The 18,285-nt window shown below is 32.8% G+C and overlaps 1 protein-coding gene across 3 annotated transcripts; it reads right to left on the bottom strand.

Moving 5' to 3' along the window:
* Positions 1–4,045: 4,045 nt before the first annotated feature.
* LOC131636134 (LRR receptor-like serine/threonine-protein kinase GHR1) lies at positions 4,046–8,754 on the bottom strand. 3 transcript variants are annotated; one of them, XM_058906788.1, is made up of 4 exons: positions 8,610–8,754; positions 6,707–7,960; positions 5,059–6,609; positions 4,046–4,895 (listed from the first exon to the last, which is right to left on the bottom strand). In XM_058906788.1, exons 2-4 carry the CDS (start codon positions 7,761–7,763, stop codon positions 4,312–4,314), a joined length of 3,192 nt encoding a protein of 1,063 aa, XP_058762771.1. In that variant the 5' UTR covers positions 7,764–7,960; positions 8,610–8,754; the 3' UTR covers positions 4,046–4,311. The 3 variants fall into 3 exon arrangements, with proteins under 3 accessions (XP_058762771.1, XP_058762770.1, XP_058762772.1); XM_058906787.1 differs by lacking the exon at positions 8,610–8,754 and adding an exon at positions 8,288–8,535; XM_058906789.1 differs by lacking the exon at positions 8,610–8,754 and adding an exon at positions 8,288–8,535 and having other exon boundaries at positions 6,707–7,957.
* Between the last annotated feature and the right edge of the window lie 9,531 nt (positions 8,755–18,285).

Raw genomic sequence — 18,285 nt, 5'->3', positions numbered from 1 at the left:
CCTTTGCTTACAGATAGGGGTGGAAATGGGTCAGGCCGACAACAGGGGCATATAGGCTACCCTATATAGGCTCAGGTCAGGCCACGCATTTTTTTTAAATAGAAAAAGCCTAAGCTTTTTTATATGCCTATTTGGTTAAAAAGGCTAGGCCTCAGGCCCCTAAAAAGCCTTTTAAGCCTATCAGACCGGCCTATTTAAATAAATATTAATAATTTTTTATTATTATTATGTTATGTTTTGTACTTTGAATTAAAATAGATAAATAAAACTTGGTTATCTTGAAGAACTTGTGAAAATAAGATGAAAACACCTGATGAACATTGTTTTCATAAGTTCTCTTAAACAAATAGTCTCTCATAACTTATGCTAATAGGTAAGTTAAAATAAGCCAATGCAAACAAACTTTTAGTCTCTTGATCTTTTAGTTAGTTAGTCTATTTAAATATTATTTTAATTGCTTATTTATATGTCTAAAACAAATAGGATTTTATGTAGGCTAACCAGACTTTCGAAAAGGCGAGGCTTAGGCCTAAAAATAAGCCTACTACAAGCTTAAGCTTCAGTTTTTTGACAGGTCAGACTTAGGCTTGGCAAAGCCTAACTCGGCTCAGCCTATTTTTACCCTTACTTACAGACATATCAGAAGCTGGTAATTTTCACTTAAAAGACATTGCTCCTTAGATTTTAAAGCAACTGCAATTGTAAAAGGACCTTTACTCAAATTAGTACAAGAATCAAATTGAGTAGAAATAACGTTATCATCGAGCTAATTTTCGCAATTGATTATGAGACTCTCACTCCATAAACGCCCTAGTGCATCTCCTTCATATATACCAAATTCATCATCATATTTGCAAAATACCTTAAAATAACACGATCCTGTCTTTTTGGGCTAGCCTTTCGGGCTTATGTTTTTTATGGGCTGGGCTGGGCCGGATCAAGCGGGCTTCGGGATGACCCATTAAAAAATATTTTGGTAAATTTTTTAGAAAAAAGATTGAGATAAGATATGATTGCACAAATGTGTTTTCAAGTGATAAAGAAAAGTTAAAGAGGATGAAGATATATTTTCAAGACGATGTGATCAAGGAAATGGTTGTGAGATGAAGAAAAAATTTGATAAGTATTGGTGATAGTATTAAGTTACTTTGTACTTTTACATGGACGTTTTTGTAGTGTGTGTGTGTGTGTGTCTATATATATATATATATATATATATATATATATATATATATATATATATATATATATATATATATATTTATGGATAAATATTTTAAACATTACTTATATACGTTTATGATGACTCTCTGCTTATATTATGTTGCATTTATCCATTACATCCTTTTTAGAAATTAAAACTATAATATTGAAATACGGGTTGGACTGAACCATCGGGCCGCATGGGCCTGAGAAATGGGACGGGCTCATTTTATGTAGTCCATTAAGCAATCGAGTCGGGCTAGCCCGTTTAAACATATTGGCCCACCAGGCCGAAGCGGGGTGGGTCGGACCGGCCCATTTGGCTGCTCTACTCTCCGGCTTGCAAGGTATAAAGCTTTTCTGCAAGCTGTGTAAATTAGAAGCTTTTACTTGAGAAAAGAAATCAATGAAAGGAGATGGCTTTCGTAGGCCTGTTGATTTTATTATCCCTGTTTGATTCGTTATTTGATCCATTTTAGATGGTGGACGTAGAACGGAAATTGGGTTATCTGAAAGTTTTCCACCCCTGACTTGTTCTCCTTTCCTGTCTCTTAGCTAATTTCCGTTGTTGTTAGCCTTGTTCACTTGATTTACTAAATTTTCCATCTGTTCAGTGAAAGCAGTTAGAGTCGCGGTAAAAGTTACGGTAATTCCCTCAATATCTACTATGGTTGATCCGCCATGGTTGTCAAGCTAAGAAAATAACATGAGAAACCAGCTCTGATGCCAACTAACATAGTTAGAAACTCCAAAGGAATAGCAAGCGCTAAACCTAGAATGAAAACATAGGATTGCAAGCGCAAAACCAGTCAGATGAGCTCTGAAATCCACCAGAAAGAGAAAAGAAAACTCTGAATTTTATTATAATGAAAGATAATCTTTATGGTCGCACCAAAAGTCTTTAAATATAGAAAACAAATAAATTTTAATGGACATTATGGGCCTTTAATCCAAAACGGAAATAAATAAATAAAACAAATAAAACGAAAATTGATAAAATTGTAGAAAATAGTATAATGTTTTTTTCGGGCCTGAAACAAACTCAATTGGCTTAAAAACCCATAGGTCACTTAAAAGCAATGAGTTGGACTTGTGGGTCGATTCCCTTTTCGAATAGGTATAATACGACTCGTTCTGACATCAGACGTCAAACTTGCACAAATCCTGCTGAACCATTTCGACGTGCGACTTCTTCTTCAATACACACAGTCAATCCTCCTACATCAATAAATAAATGAGAGCAATCACCTCTCATTGGGCTTAACTGAGTGGTCTAACTCATCGCACTCCATTCAAACACAAAACTCAACCAAATAATTCATCTATAATTAATGTTTAATAACAATTGACCATAATATATTTTATTATTAATTAATTCTGTCAATTCACGTGTGATTAATTAAATAACATGATAAATTCTAGAGAATTAAATTAGTACTTAGTGTTTGAGTTGCCAATATTTTAGAGTGCATATAGATTTACTTTGAGGAATGTGCAAATAAATTGTCGTGTGTATGAGAGTACGAGGTTGTTGCGTCGCCTATATCCTTATCGGAATTATTAGTATGTGTTTGGCAAGATAAGAAATCTCAGCCTCTTCTAGGGTGGGGTGATCGATTTTTAACAATTCGACTCCACGTAAAGTCAAATGGTGTCGCTCTTTATTAGCCGTGGCAAAATGGGGGGCCGTCAGACCGGCCCGTTAGACCCACCATTTTTGTCGGCCAAGCCGAAGTTTTTGGCTTAGTGTCTTAAGTTGGTTCATCCCACCTAACCCGCTTTAAAAATAGGGTGGGGCTGGTTTTGTCCTTGTCTTTTTATTAATTTCTTTTTACTTAGAATGAAAATAGTCAGTGCATTAAGGACGCCAATTCACTCATTTTTTCTCTTTATTGATAAAAAACGGGAATTTAGATATTTACGTGTAACGTCACAATAAATTGGAAAACTTGTTTTCATGTGCTTTTACTTATATTATAGTGATGATATGGTGGATGCAAGTTGTAACTATTAAAACTAATCCTTTATGAGATAAGAATTAAAAAATTGAGAAGTAATTAATAAATAATTTTTATTATTGTTTAATAAAATATTATAACTATTTATATACTTTATTATTTAATGACTTTTAAAGGTGTGTATTATTTTATGGATGGTACACTTGAATGATGACTTTTGTTGGCCATATATGGTCCTATTTTACACCTCATTGACTCTTAAATTTGTATATAAAATCTTAGTCCGTATATGCTGTGTTGTATTCTTTTCTATATTTCTAGATCCCATCAAAAAAGTTCTCTTTTAAACACTAAACCTAAATTCTAAGTATTGTCAATTAGGAATTTTATCTTATTTTGAATGTCTTGTTGACAACAAGGATTAATAATAAGATAAGAATGAGATTTTGGTTCAATGGGTAGGGAGTAATAATTAGCAATGTGATTTCAGGAACAAATTTACCTTGCAGTAGTTCATAGTGAGATTTGACCGTTTTGTTGGGACTTTTTAATTGCAACGTTGTTGAGGTTTATTCACATTGTTAGGGGAAGGAAGTGAAGGTGTAGTGGAAAGTGTGGAATGTGAAAAAAAAATTCAAGGTTGAGGTGGGACAGTGTCATGATGGGTGTTGGTATATACATGTGTGTAGTTAAAGTTCTTTAAAGGTCTTTTATTATGTAAAAGATCTTTAAAGATGCAAAATTAGGGGTTATGGTGAAAAAGTAAAGTGAAAGAAAAAAATTATGAAAAAATCAGATTCAAATGATACCATGTGAGGTGAAAAAAGTATGCAAAAATGAAATTATTGCAAATAACATTTTAGAAAAAAACACTTGTTCTAAAATGAACCAAAAATAGAACTACTAAACCTTTCATTTCTTGTACATGCAAACAAATGATCATCTCATGCCACATTCCCATTTTAAGATAAAATTAAATATGCCCATATCCAACCATGTACTAGCCATGTATGTGCTTTACATCAAGAAAAAAAATGGTTAATACAAACATGTTAAAAAGCCATGCTCTAAACAAACATAGGATGATACCAATGAGACATTGATTCCCATGACATGTCAAAGTTCCAAGTAGTTAACATGACCCACCAAACTATATAGAAGAAAGATCTTCATATATAGTCTTGATACCAGGCCTTTCGGAAACCGATCGAATACATCGGATCGCTATTCCTAAGACCTCTTTCATTCCCTTTTCTACAACTGGATTTCCCATCTCTGACATCAAAGTAGAGTCAAAACACTCTGAGCCTCGACCTTCTGCTACTCGCAATCTTAGCCAATCTGTAAGATCAACACCTCCCTCCTCACCGGATACCACATCGCCAGCACACCTTCCGGTCAAAAGTTCCAAAAGTATCACGCCGAAAGCATAGACATCTGACTTGAAGGACGGCATTGGCTTCTTGGAAGCGGCTAACTCTGGTGCACGATAACCTAAGACACCAGCATCAAGAATCTGTTCGATGGTACCAGCTTGAGTCATGAGTCGGTGAAGACAATAGTCAGCTACGCGTGCGTTCATATCAGGTGTGTCTAACAGCACGTTTGTAGCTTTAAGGTTCCCATGAGGAACAGCTCGGTCGAAATGGAGATAGTTCAGGCCACGTGCTACATCAACTGCTATTTTGAGCCTCTGAGCCCATGTTAACAGTGGACCGTTTCTTCCTGGTCGATCTGAGAATTCCAATTTGCCAATAAGTTCAAACTTCAAATATTTATAAATAATAACAAACATAATTGATGAAACATGAAACATCTATTAGCAGCACAAGCAAATATTCATAATCGAGTTAATGCGGCCATATTCATAATAAATAGATGTAAAGTAAGATATTACCATAAAGAAAACTTGAAAGACTTCCTGGTGAAATGTAATCTGAAAGAATGAGCTTCTCGTGCTGCGTAGGACCCCAATAATAACCTCTCAAACCGACGACATTTGGATGTCTGATGTTAGCAAACTTTCTTATCTCTTTAACAAATTCTTTCCTTTGTTTCGCGACTCCTTCTCTCAACCACTTCACTCTCAACAACACGCCGTTATCCAAAGTTGCCTTGTAAGAAGTACCGTGACTACTTCTTCCCAAAACTTCAGCTGGTGCCCTGGATAGCTCCTCAGGTGTCATCGATATTGTATCATCAAGAAAATGCAGCTCACCAATCAACCTATCCGGAGACCTTGTATCTAGTCTTGTGAGATTTTCGGCAGTCAATGAATCGCCAGATCCTGGTGACCATGAAAAGTGGCTGTGTTTTGATGGGGAGAATCCAGCTACAGCTGCAGTTTTTTCATCGGGACTAATTATTTCTGATGGTGATCCTTTACGCGAGGATACAAGATCTTCAGCGGATACAACCAAAGGGCCACCTCTCTCTGTCGGACGAATAGGCCCAGAGATTACCGGTTGAGAGCGTCCGCGGATATCCTTACTTGTATCATATTCTTGAGTAGATGATCTTGACATACGTATGTAGTGTATGAAGACAGCCAGTAAGATTAAAATGAAGAGAGCAACCACACATGACACTATAATTATTACCTTAACAACCGTGGTCATAGACTTCTTCCCCACGGAACTATCGGCTGGTGAAACGGTTGATCCAGGAGGACCATTTGGAAAATGTAACTTATCATTTCCAGGAAAGAAAGAAGAAGTAGGGAACTTCCTAAGAATTTCTGGGACAACTCCAGATAGATCATTTTCCGAAGCATTGAAGTCTTTGAGTCCAATTGGCATGTTATTTGGAAGTGGACCGGTAAAACGATTATCCGATATATCCAAGGAGTCTAGAGAACTCATGTCAGAAATAGTAGTTGGAAGAGAACCGGCAAAATTATTTCCAGCGATATTGAGCACTCTCAGGCTAGTTAATGATCCAAATTTATCGGGAAAAAAGCTATTAAGCTGGTTGTGAGAAAGATCAAGCACCTGAAGATGTGATTGGTCAAGAGTAGATGATAAATTGATGCCACCGTCAATCAAATTACTTTCGAGATGAAGCTCTTGTAATGTCGGCATTGTGAAAAAATCTGCTAGAAGAAAGCCTTTTAATTGGTTGGAACTGATATCAAGCACTCTAAGCTTTGGATACCGTGTTAACACTTTTGGAAGGGAGTCACCGAGATCATTACCAGATAAGTTCAAATAATTCAATCGCAAAAACTGAGGAGTTGCCTCAGGGATGTTCCCTGTCAAACGATTCCGACTGAGATCGAGATATTCTATGTTCCCCCATTTAAACATCCTCGTTAAATTTCCTTCGAATTTGTTACTTGACAGATCAAGTACAGCGCAACTTCCAGTCAGCGGTGGCAGCTGGCCAGTGAAACCATTCGACGAGATATTCAGAAAGTGAAGTGTCGTTGATGTAATTATACTCAGTGGCCCTGCAAGACAATTTCAATATTAGATTAATAGCAAAATAAGACAGAAAGTGAAACCATTTTGACGTAGAACGAAAAAATCGGAATTAATGATCTCTACCTGAGAGATTGTTGGCGCTCAAATCAAGTTCAGTTAAAACCAAAGAATCTCCTTTAAGTAAGCCACTAGGAATAAATCCTGAAAATTTATTGTTGCTAAGCTTAAGGATTTGGAGATCGTAAACGAAATCGAATCCAGGTAATTCACCATTCAATTGGTTGTAACTGAGATCCAACACCTTCAAGTTTTGGAAAACAGGTTGTTCAGCTCCACCAACCAATGAACCAGTAAGCTGGTTATGGCTTAGATTCATATACTTAATGCTTTCAGATATTTGCGGAAGAAATTTCCCGGAATCGGAACTCAGCAGCATGTTATCACTTAAATCAACATAGCTAGTACTTGATAAAAGCATAAACTCAAGATCTAAAGGACCGTCAAGCATATTCGCGTGCAAGTCGAGTTTATCAAGGTTGGAAATAAGCTCGAAACCTCTGGGAATTTTTCCGGTGAAGCCATTATGAGACAAATTAAGAGACACAAGACTATCCATCTTAGTCAACGATTGCGGAAGCGCTCCGGAAAGGGCGTTGCGGCTCAAGTCTAAGGATTTGATGGAAGACATCTCGGAAATAGAATTCGGAATTTGACCGGAAAAGTTATTTCCAGCCAATGACAGATTCTGCAAGCTATCAAATTGACCGATTCCAACCGGTAAGGACGAGGAAAAGAGGTTATTGGAAATATCAAGAAACTCAAGGCTTTTGAAATCAGCAACATTGTTAGGTAATTTTCCTGATATGGAATTGTTGGCCATGGAAAGTTTCACAAGCTTCGACAGATTAGAAAAAACACTCAAGTCCGTATCGGCAGAGAGACCTAAGTTATCAAGGACAACACCAGCAACATTACCACCATTACAAAGAACACCATTCCATGAAGACGGACAACCGTCAAAGTCAATCGATTCTTCATTCCACGAATTCAGGACATAACCAGCAGGGTCATGCTTGATGCATTTCTTAAATTCCAACAATGCTAAAATGTCCTGAGAAGGAAGCTGCCCCATAATGGTAAAGAAAGATAAAGATAACACAAAAAGGGTAAAGAGCTTCATAGCTTTCACTCTTCTAGTTCAAATGGATATATCAACTAATATTTTTCACAACTACCAACAAAAACATGTACAAATAAAATTCCCAAAATACCCTTTTTGTGTGTTCTTGTTGAAGAAAGTAGCATAGAAATAAGCTCAATCTTCAAAAACCCAAAGAACCCAATATAGCTTCTTCAACTTCACACTGACCTAATCTTCTGCAAGCAAAGAAAAAACAGCATTTTACAAGAAATTCAAAATAAATAAATAAATAAAAGAAAACTTTAGAGTTATAAAATGCTAAACAACCACCAAATAAAACCAGAAGCTTATCCTTAAAAGAAATAGATTGTACTAATGCAATGTAGATTTAACAGAGACAAAACAATAACTACACATAGTAAACAAGAACATAAATGCACTGAACTTAGCCATAAAAACAAAAAAAGAGTAGATTTTTAGAGATCTGAAAACTTAAAAACATGATATTTCTAACCAAAATCATTCCTTTCAAGTACAATGTAGACTGCAACAGAAAACCCTACCTTCAAGTATCAAACTTTAGAACTCATCAGTCATTACAAAGATTAAAGCTTTCAAACCCCTCATAACTAAGGTACAAAGAAGCAGCATTGTGGTGGCTACAACCAACTCATGAAACAAAAAGGGTAATGAATGCTCAATTTGACATCAATGTTGCAATAAAGAAGAAGGGACCCATGAACTTTTTTTGGTATCAAAAAGCTTTGATGGAAGGAGTGATATCTTTTTCAAACCTAAAAAAAAGTATTGAAATTTCTGAAAACAGTAAATAAACCCATCATTTACTTTAATGCTTAATGCCAACAGAACCTTAAAAAACTATACCTTTGTCCTTTTTAGTTAGTTTCTTTTAGCAGACATGTGACAATGAAAGACCTTAACACAAAACCCTAGTTTTAAATTTGTAAAAAGAGTGTTTTTTAAAGTAAAGTTGTGTGTTTGAATTTCATCCTTTTGAAGTTTTTTTAGTAGCTGCATTATAAAATGGATGCAAGATAAAAAGGGTAAAATAGGGGGAAAAGATAAAAGTTTTGATTTTTATTTTAGTATTTTTTTTGGGCAAAAAATTAGGGATTTACCCGCCAAAAAAAAGAGTGAGGGAATCTAATCTAATAGTATTCTCTAACTTTCCTAGTGGACGTGAAAAGATTTTATCAAATGGGGTTTTAAGATTTTAGGGTTTTGTGGGTCCCATACTGACCCTTTGACTAGGTTTTATTGGTTTCATCAATAAAGACACAATTACGTAATCAGAGGAAATGAAGAGGTGAAGTTGGTGAATGAATAATGAAGATGGGTTATGGAATGGGGCCCATGGGCCATGGGCTTGTCCTATAAATAGGGCCCATTGGCTAACTTCTAGACAGACAAATTTAGAGTAGAATAAAATAAATTGGGAAATTTGATAGCCATGTAAAGGAAATTGAATTCCTTTGCTAGAAATTTTGCGGCATTCACACTTCTAAATAGTGGTGGACAAATTTGAACCACCCGATTATAATCAACTGATATGTTTTTTGTTTGTGTAAACGAATTGGGTCAGATTTCCGGATGATTTACCGTTTAGTTTTGATTATAATGTCAAAAAATCATATTTGATTTTTCTAAAATTATCATATTTAGGTCGGAATGATTTGATCTTGATCGGATGGTCAATTTTACTTAAAAGTATAGTATTTTTACTGCAGAGAAATGTGTATCCCATATAAAGTAGTTTCCACTTTTCATTATTGTTGAAAATTATTAAATGTCTTTGTAAAATATGTTACTGTAATGATCATCTATGTTCTTATTATTATTATTATTATTATTATTACTACTATTTTTCTTTTAGAGTAATAATTAATATGAGTTTATTAATACTAATTGTGTAAGCAAATTTTATAAGAACCTTCAATCATTTTAAATCATATTACAACATTACTATGTAATGCAACAACGTGATGTGACATAATAATTAGATCTTTTAATATGTGATTGTTAATAAGAGATTTGTTCTAAAATGTGTTAATAGAATGATTAGCTACAAATCGACTAGAGTTTGGACTAGTAAAAAGGGTTAAGAACAAATTAAAACTAAATTTCAATCAAAAGTTATTCACATTTAGTATTTAATAATGGATCGAACAAAATATTTTCAATGTGAAGAATTTATGGGAAATAAAATTATCTATGATAATTAAAGAATAGTGAATTTAAAGATTAAAATTATAATAAATTAAACAATTCAACCTATATACATTCAACATCATGATGTGCATGATGAGTCGCTTAAGTAAAACATGACATAGTGAGAAACTTTATTTCAATTAGCTTAAAATAAAAACAAGCAAATCAAATTTTTATTTAGAAAATTTCTCCTTTTTTTATATTTTCTAAATTACAAAAATTATCTTCCATATTTGAAATGACATTTGTCTGAATTTTACATTACTAACACATTGTTTATATAACACGAATTTCACTTCTTCCTTCTTAGTTTTGGTCTTTTAATAATTACAATTCTTACTTCTTCCTCTTTATTTTTAAGTTTTTAGACGTCACAATTCTCAAACATCTAAAAACATCAAAATACTAAAATATTTTTAAACTGATTTTTCATCAAAACCACATCCAAAATATCATATTTACAAATTTTGAAGTTATCAACGGTAGATGAGCTCTCATTTTTTATTTTTAGTTTGCACTTCTTTTGAATTAATTTCATTTGGGTTTTAGGGTTATGTCATGTATGATTTGTAAATGTTGGACAACATGCACACTAACTTTGAGTCTCGTGATTTCTAAGGTTTGTGTTGTTTATTATCCCTTTATTTTAGCAATGGGGAGAGAGATGTTGAAGTTGCTAATCATAGTACGCTAAAGGGGAATACAATCACTTTCTATTCGGTGCTAACATTTCAGAGAAATTCTTGCATGGAAATAATCATAAATCTATATTCTTAAGAACAATTAATAATAAGTGAGCAATTTTTTAATTTATTTTAATTTTAATTTTGTTTTTAATTGGATTCATGGGATAATTTAGATTATGAAGGAGAGAGAATACTCTTGATTTGTTTTTTAATTAATTAAAATTGTGTAATTGGTTGTATGTAAAACAATTTCTTATGTCTGTATCCACCTAAGAAATTTTCAACATTTTATATGTTGGGTCAATAAAGTTGGGTCATCACTGATGAATGGTAGGATTGGTCTCTTAAATTAGTCGATTTTTAGCCCAGATAACGAGTTTCCAAAAAGTTACATTAATTTACAACTTAGTCATTTTTACAAAAAAATGTGATTATTGGAGTGTTTGTAGTTCGACGATTTGTTTCGAAAGAACAATATATATCATCTTCTTAAGGACCGATGCGAAAATACAACTTATAAGCAATTGTTACTATTTTAAATAAATAGGGTTTTCAATATTTTTTTGATAAAGATTTCAGACTAAAAAACAATAACAAAGTAAAATGAAGTTTAAATAATGATATAGATAAGTTGGGGTTAGATCTCAATTATTATAATCATATAGTCCTCTCTACCAAGCTCAACGTCAATCAATGTGGATCTCATGTATAATATTGTTAATGTAGTATTTTTTATATATATAAATTTATTATTATCAAATTTGGGCGATCTAGATCAATCACAAATAAGGGTGGAAATAGGCTGCGCCAAGCTAGACTTTGTCAAATCTGAGTCTGGCCTGATAAAATATTCAAAGTCTAAGTCTGGCCTGTAGCCTATCAGAGGCTTAGTTTTAGGCCTGAGTTTGGCCTTTTTGAAGACCTGATTGACCTACAAGTTTATTTAAAAACCTATTTCATCTAAACATTTGTAAATAAGTAATTCAATTTTTTTTAAGTAGACTAACAAATTAAAATATCAATGAGACTAAATTTTTGTTTGCATTGACTTATTCGAGTATAGCTAGTAACATATGTTTTGTATACTATTTGTTTGAGAGAACTTATGAAAACAACATATCACATTGTCATAAGATTTTTTCAGCTTATTCTCATAATTTCTTCACGATAACTATCTTTATTTTTATATTTTAATTCAAAGTATAAAATATAATATAATAATAAAAATATGGGAAATGCTAACGAGTGTCCCCGGGGCACTCGTTAAGGATTTAAAAAGGTATGTTGAGTTTATTAAAGACTTGTATTCAATGTAATGAAAATGGAAATAATTGACTTTTCTAAGAAATAAAAGGTATATTTTATTAAAACTACTTGTATTCAATGCATTGTAAACTAAAATATTTTATTTATTTATAGAATATTTTTTATATTTGGAATCCTTAACTAGTGCCCCTGGGGCACTCGTTAGCATGACCCTAAAAATATTCATATTTATTTAAATAGATCGGTCTGATAGGTTTAAAAGGCTTTTTATATGCTTATGGCCTAGTCTTTTTAACTAAATAGACTTATAAATAAGCCTAGGTCTTTTTTATTTTAAAATAAAAGTTTGAACTGGTCTTGACCTATGTAGGCTAGATCGTAAGCCCCAGTTAATTAGACTGACTTATTCTCACCAATAGTTACAAGCTACCTAGAGATAACTTGTTGAATTTTTATTCCAAAATTAATTGTGAACTCTAGATTTTTCCTATCATATATAATTATTGTTACATTTTTTTCTACACGGACACGCACACACATACACACTATTTTAAACACACACTATTTTAAACACAAAAATGTGAGAGAATTAAAATTGTTTGGATTTGAATTAGAGAGACTAATTCTGTAAATCAAGCTAAAATATATGGATTAAAAAATGTAATTAAATCAAAAAAAAAAAGATTATTTGTTGAGTGATAATCTAATGCATTTAAATTTTAACTTCAAAAAAGAAAGAAGATTACTTGTTGAGTGATAATCCAATGCATTTAAATTTTAACTACTAGTTAAATTTAATAATCACTCAACCATCTTCTCTGTATTATTTTCGTAAGCACTCATTTCAATTGTAAGTATATTCTTACAATTTTAAAAGAAATAATTAAACTAAAGTGTTTTGCATTTCTTATGAAAAAAATTCATTTATTTTCTTGTTAAGTTAATTAGTGACTAAAGTCACACATCTTAAAATCTTGAAAATTTCTTTACCCACCTCCCTATGGGGGTCACCCCAGCGAAATTCCCAACTTACCCCTGCTTCGGAAATGAACTTCCGAAGTTATTTTCTTTTGAATTTTTATAGATTTCGGAGATGCATTTCCGAAATGCATCAAAATTCATTTATTTTTTACAATCAGATAAGAAAACCATTACATGACTCAGACGGTTACCTTCTAAGAAACGTGGTAACACTTTCCTACTTAATTTCATTTTGTTACTTACAGTACGTAGTACGTATTTTTATTAAAAGAATAAAAAAACCTTTTGAAATTTCGAAGTTCCCTTTTCCTTCTCCCCACCACTCTCAGACGGTTAACTTCTAAACACTTTCCTATTTAAAAGCTTCTCACCCATTTTTCTTTCAAAATATCCCAAATCATTTTCGATCCTAAGTCTTCTTCTTTGCTTTAACGTTTTCTATCTCTTGTTACTGCTTTCATCACAATGTCTCGCCGCGGTGGAGGAAATCATCCGTCAATGATGCAGGATCAGGCCGTGGTGGTGGTGGTCGTGGTTCTCGCGGTGGACGTACCTCCGGTTCTTCTTCCTCCGGATATCCACCTCCTCCGTCATATGCTCCGGCCCCGGTTACCTCTCCTCCGTCTGTTGTTGCAGCTCCGGTTGTTCGTCCATCTGTTTCAGCGCCGTTTGTTCCATCTGTCGCAGCGCCGGATGCTTCCTTGAGTTCGGCTCTGATCTCCATCGAGAGCCTGACTGCCGAAGTTAAACAGAAGGCTACTCTAGAGTCGACTCCGTCGTCTCAGAAGGCGGTTAGGTTCCCTAACCGACCTGGTTACGGTCAATTGGGAAGGAAAATTCAAGTTCGTGCTAATCATTTTCAGTTGCGAGTGGCTGATAAGGATCTACACCACTATGATGTAAGTATAGTTTGCTCATAAGTTTTTTGTTGTTGTTTATTATGTTGGTAAGTTACAATGTGGTATGGATTTCTAGAGGATCAGGACTTTCTAACCTGTTGCAGCGTCTCCTCCATCGTCTTCATCCGATTAAATAAAGCGAATCGTTCTTGTTTGTTATTTTTCTTCTGTCCAGACCTTTTTTCGGAAGTGCATTTCTGAATTCCTCCAAGGGGGGTGAATTCGGAGATGAACTTCCGAGAACACCACATTTTCTGAAAAATAACTTTATTTCGGAGATGCATCTCCGAAATCAATATTTTATATTAAAAAAAATACTTTTTCGGAGATACATTTTCGAAAACACCTTTTTTTTCAAAAAAAGTACATTTTCGGAAATGAACTTCCGAAAATAGGGGTATTGTGGTATATTCATCAGAGGTGGCCAAGAAGGTTAGGAGGTGGGTGAAGAAATTTTCAAAATCTTTCATATTTAACTGATAAATATGTGTAGTATTTTTTATACATAACATTATCGTGTATAGCCATTAATATTAATTTATGAATACCATGTGTTAGAATTAGGGGTGGCAAACGGGCATGTCCGTTCCGTTTAGGCCCGCTCCGCAAAAGCCCGCGAAAAAATGGGGCGGGGCGGGGTGGGCTTTTTTAAGAGTGCGGATCTAAAATCTTGCCCCGCCCCGCAAAAAAGTGAGGGCGGGGCGGGGAAAGCCCGCGGGCATTCGGCTTTTTAGGCCTAAAAATAGTAAAATTCTATAAAAAAACAAATGTCCGCAAAAGCCCACAAAAAAACGGGGCGGGACGGGCACATTAAAGAGAGCGGGCCTAAAATCTTGCCCCGCCCCGCGAAAAAGTGCGGGTAAAACAGACTTTCTCCGTAGGCCGGGTCCGTTTTGCCACCCCTAATTAGAATCACATGGAAATAAGAAATTCATGTTCAACATAAATTACATGTAAACTTTGTTAGACAATACCTAATTGTATGATATTATATTTTATTTATTATGTAGGACTCACGCCAAATGGGATGAGATGTACTTTGATAACTTTGGGTTAAAAATATACAAATTATGAGATCCTTCATATTGGTAGGAATGTATTGGTAAAAATGGATGTGCACTTTGCCATATATAAATACTTCTTCATATTTAGCATTTGGTATTGATTTATTTTTGCTTAAACTTTTTTTTTTGTTACAAAAGCTTTTAGAAGTATTTTACTTTCTATCTAGATATTTTTGTTTTTCTATTATTATATTTGTTTATATGTTAGGAATAGAAAATGTAGGTAAATATTAGCATGTATGCATCGTCTTTCCACTTTGCATTTTTTTCTTCCAGTGATATATATATATATATATATATATATATATATATATATATATATATATATATATATATATATATATATATATATATATATATATATATATATATATATATATATATGAGAAGGGATCAAATTACACCCGAAGAGTTACACCACGAGTTACACTCGTTCAATAACTACATCTCGAAATAATATATTTTAAATTCAACCGTTGAATTGAAACATAATATCATATAGATCATTCCTATAAAGTTTGAGTTTAATCTATAATGATTTACTATGTCATTGGATAACATCAAAATTAACGTTATATGAAAGCTCATTTTGACGTTAATCTTTGGATATCTTGATGATATAGTAAATCATTATAGATTAAGCTCAAACTTTATAGGTATGATCTATATGATATTATGTTTCAATCCAACGGTTGAATTTAAAAAATATTATTTTGAGATGTAGTTATTGAACGAGTGTAACTCGTGGTGTAACTCTTCGGGTGTAATTTGATCCCTCCTCTATATATATATATATATATATATATATATATATATATATATATATATATATATATATATATATATATATATATATATATATATATATATATATATATATATATATATATATATATATATATATATATATATATATATATATATATATATATATATATATATAAAAGAGTGAATACAATATTTTATTATTTAAAACAATGGTTGATCCATTAAAAAAAAGGGAAAAAAAGAATTGTGTTTGATAATTTTAATTCTTTCTCTTTTTATTTCAAAACTAGAGGTTAGAAAAGAGATAATTATTTAACTTCATTATGACAATTTCATATTCAATTTAGTCATATATCTTTCACACCTATAACAAGAGAATAAAAAAAATCTTATTTTTTGTGATAAAAAAATCTTATATTTTTAAAAAGTTTGAAGACGAAGAAAAAAAAGAGTAGTAACTTACCACAAAATCATTGTATATTTGTATTAGCAAAGTTTGTAAGAAAATAGACATTTTAAAAATAAGATGAAATCAGTTAGTTGAACTCAGAATAAGATGGATCATCGGTGTGATCTTATGATAGATTCGGGTAAGCTATTGAGCTGATATGAATCAGGCATAATTGTTAAAAATTAAAGAATCGTCGATTTTGGAAATTAAAGAATTGTCACATTCATCGTCGTGGGGAACATTCTGCTTCACAGTAATACCTTTTGGATTGAAGAATGCAGATGCACGTACCAAATGGTCATGACTACCATTTTTCTAATATGATGCACAAAGAAACTGGGGCATATGTGGATGACATGATTTTCAAGTCTCAATCAGAGAAAGGGTACATGGTGTAACACCCCAAATCTAATCAATATCAAGATCGTGGGATATCACAACTCACCACAACAATTAATCGTGTCTAAACTTTAAAAGAAAAACCAACAAGGACAAAATATATTTTTAAGGAAAGATTTTTACAAGAGTTTGCAAACATAAAAAGATTTTGGAAAAGGAGAAGATTTTGAAAATCTAAAAGGGAAAGAAGATGAAGGGACTATCCTATAGCATTGTAAGGTCGATTTTGAAAAACCTACAAGTTATTTGCTTATTTTTATTCTCATACAAACTATTTCATTTTGATAATTTTTTTCTTAAAAACAAAAATAAAATACAAGTATATTTTCTTCAAAACTTATTTGCAATAATTTTTACTCCTTAGAATTAAATTTATTGAAAAAGTTATTTTGTTATTGAGTTTATGTTTGCAATTAGACTTTAATCAAAATTTTATTATATAGTTTTATTATACCGACCGATTTATTCAACTGAGTTATTCAGTTTAATCTAATTATGTTGTACACCAAATAACCACTTATGCAATACCCGACAAAATATTGATCAAAAGCATGGAGCTGAACATCGTTCCAGTATGACAATTTCCTTTCCAAATATGTGACTAACCACTTCGCTATGCTTAAAAGTTCCTTAATTATATATATATATATATATATATATATATATATATATATATATATATATATATATATATATATATATATATATATATATATATATATATATATATATATATATTCTTATGAAGTAAGCCTCTAGCGTAGTGGTAAGGAGCTCTTCATGCATGCAAGAGGTCTTGTAATCAAAGATTATGGTGACTAAATTTCAACATGGGACAAAACAATGGAATCTTGAAATGTGAGGGACGATTTTTTTTCTTTCAAAACTCGCCTATATGACAGGGGTTCAAATAGCTATTAACCTTATTTTAAATTATGTTTCTAGTATTTTTATCAAAACAAATTTTGTTCTTTTACAGTTGTTCAACTTAATGGACAAAATTATGAGTATTCGAGTTATATGATGAAAAAAAGTTGAAAGAAAAGAGAATGCGGAGTTATATTGGTTGAACTTCCGTTAGGCCTACAGATAAAAAAAAACGAAGCAGCATATATAAAAGAGTTGAAAACACCAGATGTTAATAGTTCGACAATCCTTACTTGGCTCAATAACTTTGTTTCTCAGTCAACATGTGTCCAACTATCAAAATATAATTTTGTTAAAGAGGTTCGCAATCATTTGGAACATTTGTAAAATCAGTCAAAATTTGCAAAATATTATTTTTCTGAGGACAAAACAAGAGATTGGTTAGATAAAGGGAGAAAAATTTCTTTTAGTGCAGTAACAAGAATCGTCAGTGCATTGGATTGGGTGGACCTGTAAGATTAACACTTGAATGCCTAAGTCAGTGAGGTCAAAGATGTGTAACTTGCTATAGTGATAATGCGATCATACTTATTATGGTGTGTGACAAGACTTGTATATGGTATAAGGTTAAAATCATCGTTGCTGGGTCCAGTGTACATTGTTGCGAGTCGTTTAATCAGATCTAACATTGATCGATGTGGTAGCTTATATCAAGTGCTCGGCTCTCTAACGAAACTAGCCTTCTCCGATGATGCTCTGAGTTAGGATATTGTAATTAGGCATGTTAAATTGGACCGTTGGCCGATGTAGAACAGTTGTCCCTTAAGTTTTTACTATTACAAGTGAAGAAATATTGATCGGTAAAATAGCAAGTGTACTATTTTGCCTCTGTAGTAATAATAGGGAAATTCCCCGAGTGTCGATCTCAAGGACTGCGTAGTAATATCGAGT

This window comes from Vicia villosa, unplaced genomic scaffold (assembly GCF_029867415.1).
Source record: "Vicia villosa cultivar HV-30 ecotype Madison, WI unplaced genomic scaffold, Vvil1.0 ctg.001648F_1_1_3, whole genome shotgun sequence".
NCBI classification, from domain to species: Eukaryota; Viridiplantae; Streptophyta; class Magnoliopsida; order Fabales; family Fabaceae; genus Vicia; species Vicia villosa.
Note: the sequence above shows the minus strand (reverse complement) of the source record. Positions and strands in the feature narration are given on the sequence as shown.

What these genes read in the sequence shown, in the direction of transcription:
- LOC131636134 (XM_058906788.1), bottom strand. Translation starts at nt 7,763, where the DNA reads ATGAAGCTCTTTACCCTTTTTGTGTTATCTTTATCTTTCTTTACCATT. An exon ending in GAGCGCCAACAATCTCTCAG is followed by an intron (nt 6,610 to 6,706) that starts GTAGAGATCATT and finishes ATTGTCTTGCAG; the next exon opens with GGCCACTGAGTATAATTACA. An exon ending in TCTTTCAAGTTTTCTTTATG is followed by an intron (nt 4,896 to 5,058) that starts GTAATATCTTAC and finishes TGGAATTCTCAG; the next exon opens with ATCGACCAGGAAGAAACGGT.